At 61.3% G+C, this 10,342-nt stretch overlaps 2 protein-coding genes across 5 annotated transcripts; one reads left to right on the top strand and one right to left on the bottom strand.

Annotated features, from left to right (window-relative positions):
- Positions 1-273: 273 nt before the first annotated feature.
- On the bottom strand, positions 274-4,782 carry TP53I13 (tumor protein p53 inducible protein 13). Of its 4 annotated transcripts, none has more exons than XM_087826002.1 (8): positions 4,657-4,782; positions 3,674-3,742; positions 3,473-3,514; positions 2,086-2,157; positions 1,729-1,857; positions 1,395-1,592; positions 757-1,315; positions 274-658 (listed from the first exon to the last, which is right to left on the bottom strand). In XM_087826002.1, the coding sequence occupies exons 2-8, from the start codon at positions 3,737-3,739 to the stop codon at positions 546-548; spliced, it is 1,179 nt and encodes a 392-aa protein (XP_087682128.1). In that variant the 5' UTR covers positions 3,740-3,742; positions 4,657-4,782; the 3' UTR covers positions 274-545. The 4 variants fall into 4 exon arrangements, with proteins under 4 accessions (XP_087682128.1, XP_087682129.1, XP_016057442.2 ...); XM_016201956.2 differs by lacking the exon at positions 4,657-4,782 and adding an exon at positions 3,933-4,012 and having other exon boundaries at positions 275-658; XM_087826001.1 differs by lacking the exons at positions 2,086-2,157; positions 4,657-4,782 and adding an exon at positions 3,933-4,012 and having other exon boundaries at positions 276-658.
- Positions 4,783-6,033: 1,251 nt separating this feature from the next.
- Positions 6,034-9,449, top strand: ABHD15 (abhydrolase domain containing 15). Its single transcript, XM_016201882.2, has 2 exons — positions 6,034-6,914; positions 8,924-9,449. The coding sequence occupies exons 1-2, from the start codon at positions 6,034-6,036 to the stop codon at positions 9,447-9,449; spliced, it is 1,407 nt and encodes a 468-aa protein (XP_016057368.2).
- Positions 9,450-10,342: the final 893 nt, after the last annotated feature.

The raw sequence follows: 10,342 nt of genomic DNA on the forward strand, positions 1-10,342 counted from the left end.
GGAGAAAGACAAATGTGTCTGGAGCAGGAAGCAAATGAATACAGCTACCCCACAGTGAGGAAGGGAAGCCCTCCTGCTGTCTTTTCGAGAAGGGGCTTGGAGACAACGTTTCAGTACCACCACCATTTCCCCCCTCAGTGGTGGGAGGGGTTCCCTCACACTCCTAAAACCCAGGTTGGCAGTGCCCAACTTGATTTTACAGACTCCCTACCTCACACACAACCTAAATGGCCTCAGACAGTGCCCTGGGTGGGTGCAAGTGTGTCTGTATGGCAGATGTACAAACTCAACACCAGGTCCTACTAAAATAATTTAATTAAAAATAACGGAGTTTTGGCAAGGGAGGCTAAGACCGCTCCTTTTTCTCCCCTCGGCCACCCCTCCCCCGCAAACAACACGTGAAAGGACCAGCCCCTCTGCAAAGGCTTAGGCAGGACTTCTCCACTCGGCCACCAGGGGGCGGCCCCGCGCAAGGTCCACGTGGCAGAGGTCGCGGCCTCCCGGGGGAGGGGCAAAACCTGCCACAGTGGCAGGGCCGGGGCAGGTCAGTCGGAGCTGTCCCCATCTGGGCCGCTGTCTGGCGTGGGTGGGAGGAGGGGTCTCCGGCGCGAGCGCTTGACCCGACGCGCGGGCATCAGCAGCCTCCGCTTAAGCACAGCTGTGGGCCGTGCAGAAGGCGGTCAAGGGCCCGGAAGCCATGGGGGGCGGGGCGGGGCGGGGCGGCGCTGCGGGCGGCTGAGGAAGGGAACTGCTCACCAGCCACAGTGTCCTGGCTGTCGGCTGTGGGCCCCCAGTAGATGCTCTCCCCTCGTCGGAAGTTTCGGTGCAGCCGAGTGCAGAGTGTGGCCAGCGTGAGCAGCACCAACAGGAAGGTCAGGGCCATGGCAGCCCAGGCAGCCTCCTCCGTGCGTGGGGTGGGGCCCCGGGCTGCCCGCGGAGGTGCAGCAGCCCGAGGGGCTGGGGAGGCCCGGCTGGGACAGGCACAGCCACCTGGGCTGCTTTGCCCTTTGGGCACCTGAGTCTCTATCCTGGAGCTGGCATTGCCTCCAGGCCCCGCAGGCAGCAGGGGGGCAGTGGGCACCGATGGGGCATTATCCCCCTCACCTGGGGATCCTAACATGGGCTTTCTGGTCTCCAAGCTCCGGGGGGAAGCAGAGGGGAACCTCAAGGCTGAGGGAGTAGACTGGAGACGAAGGGCAGCCCGTAGCCCACGCCTCTTGGCACCACCACCAGGAGAGTGCTGCCTGGGCCCTCTAGACACCACCTCTGTGCCTGGGGGCCGCCAGCTCCGCAGAGTAAAGGCCAAAGCCGGGGCCTAGGGGGAGAAAAGACAGCACTCACCCTTTCTCTGCCCAGATAACCCAATGACCAAGCCTGGACCCAACAGCCCTTACCTGCACACACCCTCTCCGGCACAGCCTCCCTCTGCCCAAGGTTTGCACCAAGGGAGAGGGCCCAGAAAGGCTGTTAGAGAGGAACCAGGCCTTCTTCCTCTGCTTCTTCCACCGCCTTCTCTTCAGCAGGTGGGCAGCCCAGGCTGGCTCCACCCATGCCATCTCCAGCACCACACCCCCTGCTTCCAACACCAGGGGCTATGAAAGGAGGTAATTGTTAGAGCTAAGATGAAGTGAGGAAAGACCAAGAGGAAGCCCCTGAATTTTCCTTTCCCTGCACATGGGGCTGCAACCTCTGCCAGTGCCAGACAACCGACTTTCACAAACCACTTACCCGATCCTGAGTGAGGCTGGAGTTGGGGGCCAGTGAGGGCTGGGCCACATGAACGTGGGCAAGGAGGGCAAGCTGCAGCTTCAGCCAGGGGTGGGCACAGGGATGGTAGAGGAAGCTGACATCCTCAGCCTGGAGGAAAGGCACAGAGATATCAAGCCAGGCCGAGTCCTTCCCTGAGAATCCCAAGTTCTCCCATCCTGGGGGCCAGGTTAAAGGGATTCCCAGGATGGCCACATAACCTTTCCACCATCAGGGCTCAGGAAAGGACAAAAGATCCTGGGTACTGGCATGCACCCCCTCTTGCCTCTGAGCATTCCTTTCCCCCTCCTCCATCAAGTGCCACCCCTCAAAGCTCACAGCTTCCATGACAGCGTGCCTGGTTATCCCTGTCAGACTCCGACCACACTCTTTAGCTGTATTTCTCTGCACCTGCAATGATGGCTTTATAGGTTCCCAGTCTAGACTGTGAGCATCCTCTCTGTGGAGACCAGGTCTTTTTTTCATTGATCCTATCTAAACAGTCAGTCTCCCAAAAGCATCCAAATACAGGACGCACAGGCAGCAGGTGCACAATCCCAGGATGGAAACACTTTATCAATTATTAACATTCTTTGATTGAGCTGACCTGATGCTCAGCACTGTGCCAGATGCTGTAGGAGATGCCAAAAGAGAACTCCTGGATCCCGCTTGCAGGGAATGTAAAGGAAACTCAAGGAAACAGAACTAATGCAAATGAAAGAGCAAACTAATAAAACTCAAATTGATTAGTTGTTAAATTATAAGATTTAAGTCATAAGCATTACATAGATTTGGAGAAGATGCTGAATAAGGGCTGATGTGATCAGGCAAGGTCTCATAAGAGAGCTGACTCCTGCACTGGGCTTTGAAGATGGATGGGTCTGGGTAGCAGGTAGCCAGGGAGCTGCCTGCTTCAGCCTCAGGTCAGGGCAGGACAGGTGTGGAGGAGACTGCATAGGAGCAAAGGTACAGCTGTGGGAATGAGCCTGGCACCCACACGCGGTGGATGAGCAGCCCACCACGACTGCAGAGGAACCACAGACTCGGAGAGGTCAGATAAGGCTTAATTAACTAGGCAGGGCCTGAAATGCCAGGCAAGGGACTATGGCCATGATAAGGTGGGAAATAAAGAGCCATCAAAGGTTTCTGAACAGCAAAATGATTTAATGAAAGGGCTGTTTGAGGAAAGGAGCCGGGTAGGTGGAATGAGGTCTCTTGGCCTGGAACTATTACAAGGATCAAAAAAGTGAGATATTTCAAAAAGAAAACCAAAGGGATATGGAAGCTATCTGGCTACTGGCGAAAACAGAGGCATCCAAGCAAGGTGAACCCACAGTTTGGAGCCTGGTAACCTGAGGCACACTCTGCACAATATAGCTTTGTCCTTTCCAAAGTCACACACCTAATTCCTAATATCCTCTCTTACAGAAAACTGGGGCCCAGAGAAGTCAGGAGACCTCCATCAGTCACACAGCAGAGTTGGAACTTGAGTTGTTTTTTTTTTTACTACCCTCAGAGTTCCCCTTGCAGCCTCCTGCCCACAAAGCCAGCTACCCAACAGCATTCCTGACACCTGCGCTGCAGAGGACTGAGGCCTTTGGCTCGCCCTCGGGACTAAGAACATTGCCTCCACCTGAGAGAAGCTGTAAGGAATGGAGCTGAGGAGCAGAGAGGCGGAAAAAGCCTACAAGTGCAGACAACAAGGATGGCTCCTGCTGGGACTTACCTGCCCTGAGCTCATCCGTGTGTAGGTCACTCTTGGTGACACCTATATGTAGGGAAAGAAAAGAGCTTAAAGCAGCTGGGAGGCTCTGTGCAGGGGCGTGGGGAGGGGGCAGTAGGCCCCATGCCTCCCCGGGTTGGGATGAAGACCTTGGCGACTGAGGGACGGAGGAACCCTCTCTCACATCGCCCTCCAGGCTCCTACCTGTGGGGGCAGAGGCCACAGGCCCTCCGGACAACGGGCTCCCGCGTCCTCCGCCGGCTCAGTCATCACCTGTGGGTCCAAGGCACCGAAGAGCTAGGGCGCTGGCCTCGGCCGGGCCCTGCCCTCTCCCAGCCCAGGCCCTGCCCGCGGGGGGAGGGCTCCTCGTTCTCTCTCCGCGCGCCACTCCTTCCAGGGCGGACTTTCGGCAAAGGGCTCTGAGATGCGCGGCCGAGGCCTTCTCAGGGGCCGGTCGCCTCACCTCAGTGGGACTCAGGAGCCCCGCCAGGGCTGCCAGGAGAAGAAGCTGGGGCGAAGGCGGAGGTGGCGCCATCCCAGATCCGGCCCGCCGCCCTCGGGGAGGGACGGAGGGAGCGCGCGCCGCCCCGCCCCGCCCTCCCGGCCCCGGCCCGCCCCGCCCTCCCGGCCCCGGCCCGCCCCGCCCTCCCGGCCCCGGCCCGCCCCGCCCCCCGCGCGCCCACGTAGACCTCCGGCTCGCGCGCGCCGTCCGGCCCCGACCCCACCCCACCCCCGCAGCAGACCGCGCGCCCGGACTCCCCAGGCTCGCACGCCCCCCGCCTCGCCCCGCCCCCGCAACTCCGCGGGGCTCTCGCTCCGCCCCCGCCCCGCCCAACGCCGACCCGCAGCCGCGGACCCTGCGCGCAAGCGTCCCAAACCCCAAGGCAGAAAAGTTTTGTGTGGGAGCCGGGCGGGAGCGCTGCGCGCCGCGAGGCCGGCGGGACCACCTCCCGGCTCGGGCTCGTCCCAGCGGGTCTCGGCGGCCTGCGGAGCGCAGCTGCAGCGCCCGGGTGGGATCAGGGAGCGGGGCGAAGGGCGGGAACGGGGTCCCTGTGGCCCGGGTGGCCCAGGAGGGGAGACCCGCACGCTCCTCCCGCAAACTCACTTCAGACCCGTCCATGGGGAGAGGGGCAGAACCACGAAGTCTGCGCCGAGGGAGGAAGGGATTCCTCGCTCTAGAGACTCACCTTCAGCCCATCCAGCTCCCGCCCTCGCAAATGGGGCCCGAACCCGGAGTAGCCTCGGAGGGCCTCAGACCGGCACCTCCCCAGGCCCAGAAGCTCGGGGAGGCCGGGGCCGGGCCGGGCGCGGCTGGGTCCCCACCTCCGCCGCCACTCGCGCTCGCCGGCGGGTGCGCTCGGGAGGCGGCGGCCGGCCGCCGGGAGGGGAGGAGCCGCAGGCCGCGCCCCCTCGGGCAGCGGCGGCCGGACCTCCCCCGCGGCGGGCCCCGCCTCTGCAGCCGGCTCCCCTGTTCCTCGGCTCTCCTCGGGATTTGGAAGTCGGGAAAGACGGGAACGTGAGCGAAGGGTGAGGGTTGAGAACGCCGGCCACAGACTCCCAAGTAGAGGAAGGATGTCTTATGTGAGCCCCGTCTCACGTACCTACGGCTTACAAAGGGGTTCCTAACTCTTTCCCCGCCCCCCAGTAACTGCCAGCCATCGAGATGATGAAGGGACTCCAGTGTCCCCCCAGCCACAGCCCCGACACCGGGTGACCGGCATCTCCCCGGCCCAGCCCCCGAGCGCGTCTTTGCCCCCCGCTTATTGTCGGAGGCGTGGGGCTGTTTCTCCTGGGAAGTCCTTCCTAGGGAGCGGGTTTAAAGAGCTCCTCTGCCTGGAGTCAGGCTCCTGGGGGGAGCCCCGCGCTCCCGGGGGCAGGGGAGCAGCGCACCGATGCCGGCAGGGAACCAGGGGCCCGCGGCGCGCGAGCCTCGCGCCCCAGCCCGCTGGGCTTGGTCCTCGCAGGCCCTGGGCCGGACAAGCCGCCGGGCTGGGGTATTGCGCAGTTGCCGGTGCCCACGGGGCCAGAGAAGCGCCGAGGTCAGAGCGCGGCCGAGCCGGGGAGGGAGGCGCGGCTGGTGCCTTGGGCGCAGCTCGGGGAGCCCGCGCGGGGGCTGCGTTTCCATTCACTTCTCTCTCTCTTGCCGCTTCTTGCCGCTCCCGGGCGGAGGAGGGGGGACAGGGGACTCATGCTCATCCCGGTCCCCCAAGCCTCGGTCTCGGAGTCGCCCCACTTCTCCGCCGCCAACACCCCATTCCTCGGCTCGCTGCCCTCCCCACTCCCTTCCGGCGCGTCCCCGCTCCCTCTCCGTGGCCTCGGTTCCTTTCACCCTCTGCCCCTGCTTGTCGCAATCGCTGTACAAAGGGCCGGGGGCGGGAGTGGGGGGCGGACGAGGGGAGCCAGGCCCGAACTGGCTGCCTCTTCGGGGCCGCGGCCAATCCGGAGAGCGCCCCCCCGCGCGGGAGGGCCCTGGGCAGCCGCCCGCGGCCGGGCGGAGCCGCGGGCAGAGCGGGGAGCTCGCCGAGGGGACAGCCGCCGCCCGCCGGGGACTCTCGGGCCTCGCCATGCCGCCGTGGGGCGCCGCCCTCGCCCTGCTCCTGGCCGCGGTCGCCCTGCTCGGCCTGCTCGCCCCAAGGCTGCGGCGCCTCGGCAGGCGCGCCGTCGGAGCCAGGACGCTGCCGGGGGCCCGGGGCCCGGACGGCGAGGGGGAGGCGGACGGCGGAGGCCCCGCGGACCGGTTCGGCGACGGGCGCGAGCCGCTGCCCGGCGGGTGCCGGCTCATCTGCAAGCCGTCGGCGCTGGCGCAGTGCCTGCTGCGCGCCCTGCGACGCTCGGCCGCGCTGGAGCCGGGCCCGCGCTCCTGGCTCTCGGGGCCCCACCTGCAGACCCTCTGCCACTTCGTGTTGCCGGCGGGGCCGGGGCCCGAGCTGGCCCGGGAGTACCTGCAGCTGGCGGACGACGGGCTGGTGGCCCTGGACTGGGTCGTGGGACCTTGCGCCCGGGGCCGCCGAGCGACCAGCGCCGGGGCCCTTCCGGCGGTGCTGCTGGTGATCCCCAATGCGTGGGGGCGCCTCACCCGCAACGTGCTCGGCCTCTGCCTGCTCGCGCTGGAGCGCGGCTACTACCCGGTCATCTTCCACCGCCGCGGCCACCACGGCTGCCCGCTGGTCAGCCCCCGGCTGCAGCCTTTCGGGGACCCTTCCGATCTCAAGGAGGCCGTCACCTACATCCGCTTCCGACACCCGGCGGCCCCGCTGTTCGCGGTGAGCGAGGGCTCGGGCTCGGCGCTGCTGCTGTCCTACCTGGGCGAGTGCGGCTCCTCCAGCTACGTGACGGGCGCCGCCTGCATCTCCCCGGTGCTGCGCTGCCGCGAGTGGTTCGAGGCCGGCCTGCCCTGGCCCTACGAGCGCGGCTTCCTGCTCCACCAGAAGATCGCGCTCAGCAGGTGGGGCGCGGGCCCGCAGGCCGGGGGGGGGGGGGGGGGGGGGGGCTGGGGGGCTGGGGCTGACGGAGACACGGCTCTGCCTGGTATTGACTCAGACAGGTTTGGGGCGATTCGGGCGAAGTTCTCCTCGTACACTCTCGGAAGCTGCCCAAACCCTCCAGTCTAGAGAGAACCAGGGAAGCCGGGGTAAAATCCATAGACGACTCAGTCGGCATCATTATGCTAAGCAGGGCCTCCTGCCCTGCCCCCCCCACTCGGCCTCACCGTGTCCTAGCAACCTGAGCACCTGCCCCCCCCAGCAGAGGCAGTGCCCCACATTTACCACTTGGTCTGCAACTTGTCAAATCAGCAAAGAGCGCCCTGGAAGCACTTGCCACTGGTTATCTGTCCAGAATGTTCCTCTTACAGTCTTTGAGTCTGGAGGTGACAGGAATAAAAACTTTGGTGGTATTAAAACTTTTTAGACCCGACAAGTGTTTCACGTATTCCTAGGTATGTAGTCAATATTTAATGCAAAAATTTAAAGACTATTTAAACATATATATATATATATTTAAATCACCATAAAGGGAACCATCTACCCCAGCACCAGGGAGACAGGTGAGACTTTTCCCCTGAGAAGACCTGAGAGACATTCGCACGGCTCACAACCAGGCCTCAGCTTGCACTGTTGCCTGCCAAGGAGATGGCAAAATGAGGTCAAAGACATTATGGCAACAGCCTGGTGTGGCCGTAAGACCTGGGACGTGGGGTCAGGCCACTTGGGCCCAAATCCTGAATTTCCAGCAAGGTAGTGAACTCCTTGGAGTCTCACTTCTCTCTTCACTTAAATGGGGTTCATAATGACTACCTCCCAAGGTACTTATAAGCATGAAATGAGATAATGGAAATGAGGGCTCGGTACTGGGTAGGGGCTCAATAAATGGTGGCAATTGTGATTTCTTTCTTTTCTTGCCCCGTTTTGCCTCCTGAGATTAAACCCTGAGCCTCAACAACAGCACTCTGCCATGGCAACCAGAGCTGCCAGAGCAGGCCAGGGACAAGGTGCTCTCATATGGCTTAACTGCCAGTTTCCATCCCTAAATAACCACCACCAGGGCTGACCCCGGGCACCAGCTGGAGGCTGAGGAAAGTGTAGAGGAAACCTGAGTCTTTAGTAACTGCCCTGCCCTGGAAGTTCGGGATTAAAAACTCAGGGCAAGCCTCTTTGAGTGTTTTCAGGAGACACACATTCAAATTCAGTGGACTGATAATGCTGGACTGATCCACCCAAAGGTCTGAGCTGCCCATCCGGGCATCCTCACCAGGGCCCCAGGCCTTCTCCAGGGAGGTGGCAATAGCAAAGGTGTCCCCCTTCCCCAGAACAGTTGCTCTTAGGCTCCCATTTGGTAACTCACCCCGTAAATTAGTTACACTCATTTTCTCTGCCATCCAGCCCTCTCTAGGAAAACCTTGATACACTCATTTGTCTTTATCTGGATAGCATATTTGCTTTTAATACACAAACTAACTAACTAATACATTTTTAATAAAAGTAAAATGTCAGTTTTGGGGGCACAGGGCACCTGCTGGTTTGGATAGTCTGAGCCAGGGAGTTATTTTAGGAGGGGTTCAGGAGGTGACAGTTCATAGCAAGTTCCCCACAGAGAGTCAGAAGTTGAGGACAGGAGGTGAGATGTGACTAAGTTAAATGCTGCCCTGTGCTGGGCAGGTAATGCCATGAATGACAGACCTGGTAGGAACTGTGGCACAGGAAGGAGGGAGGAAATACCCTGATTGTTGTCCTCAGGAACGCCAGCGCATGTCGCCCGGTCTTCTCATTTGCCTGGAGGAACCTGATAGCTGCAACTGATGTGAAAACTCCTGATTTTAAATGACAATGAAATGGAAGTTTCTAAAAAATATTATATGGCCAAAGAAAGCCGCTGTGGCCAGAATCTGGCTTGTGGGCCACCGGTTTGTTGATTTGTTTTCTAATTCTTCCCCCTTTCCTACCTTCTTGCTGCCAGGTACGCCACGGCCCTGGAGGACACCGTGGACACCCGCAAACTGTTCAGGAGCCGCTCCCTGCGGGAGTTTGAGGAGACCCTCTTCTGCCACACCAAGAGTTTCCCCATCAGTTGGGACACCTACTGGGACCACAACGACCCCCTCCGGGATGTGGACGAGGCAGCTGTGCCCGTGCTGTGTATCTGTAGTGCCGATGACCCGGTGTGCGGGCCCCCAGACCACTTTCTGCCCACTGAGCTCTTTCATAGCAACCCGTACTTCTTCCTCCTGCTCAGTTCCCGTGGCGGCCACTGTGGCTTCCTGCGCCAGGAGCCTTTGCCAGCGTGGAGCCACGAGGTCATCTTGGAGTACTTGCGGGCCTTGACTGACTTCTTCCGAACAGAAGAGAGAATGAAGGGGCTGAGCAAGCACCGAGCTTCATTCCTAGGGGGCCGGCGTCGCTGGGGAACCCTGCAGAAGCGGGAGGTCTCGCCCTCTGCCAGTCTGGATGAGATCTTTAGCTGGAAGCGATCCTATACAAGGTGAGACCCGGCCGGAGAACAGCCCGTCCTGCAAGGAAGAACAGAGCTGGGCGTGGCAGAGTCCTGAAAAGGCGGTGAGGGCTGAGTGGGGCAGCTCCAGCTCTTTGCCACTGATTCAGCCCTTTCTTCTTTTCTGGCCTGTGGAAAGAGTTGGGACTTCCAGCTCGCTGCCACTTGCTTCACCCTGAGCAGAACGCCTGCCCAGGCTCTGCTCAGCACGCTCCTGCTCACCCTGGTCAGCAGCTGGGCATTCCTGACCACTGCCTCCTGTCGCCGACCTCATAAGCCAAAGATCAGCACCGTTTAAACCCACAGACTCAGGATAAAATGCTCTCTCCCTAGCGGCGGCTACAGAGAAGACGAGCTTGTGTCATTGGGCGGCTCTGTCCCACATAAATAATCAGCTCTGTTGCCCTCTCGGGCTGGAGCCACTCGATGTAGTGAGGACAGGATGTCTGTGTCTCAGTCCCACTTCCCTCATTTCGTTCTGCGGCTGTGGCTCTCTGCTGACTTCACAGGCCAGCAGTTGTGGAAGTGGGCTCGCAGAGCCGCTTGGCTGCGTCTGCCTTGCGTGTGTGAGAAAGGCGGCAGAGGCAGTAAGTGCAGTGCTGACGCCGAGGCCGGAGCCCGGGAGAGCCGCGAGGTCGGGGCTGTGAACGCCCGTCTGGGATACTAAGGCCCAGCCTTCCTGACGTCTTCTGCAAGTCTCGGTTGGGAATGGAGCCGGTCTGCGGCTTCAGCCTAGGACCTCAAGCCTCACTGGATAGATCCCAAGGATGATTTTAGGAACAGGAAGTCCTCAGACACAGTCTGCTGGACCATGGCTCAAGGAGCCAGACTCTGAGGCGCTCTAGCTGCTCCCTCTGGTACCATTTCTGAGGATTATTACTCCAGAGA

The sequence above is a fragment of the Miniopterus natalensis genome, chromosome 17 (genome assembly GCF_054644295.1).
Source record: "Miniopterus natalensis isolate mMinNat1 chromosome 17, mMinNat1.hap1, whole genome shotgun sequence".
Classification (NCBI taxonomy): domain Eukaryota; kingdom Metazoa; phylum Chordata; class Mammalia; order Chiroptera; family Miniopteridae; genus Miniopterus; species Miniopterus natalensis.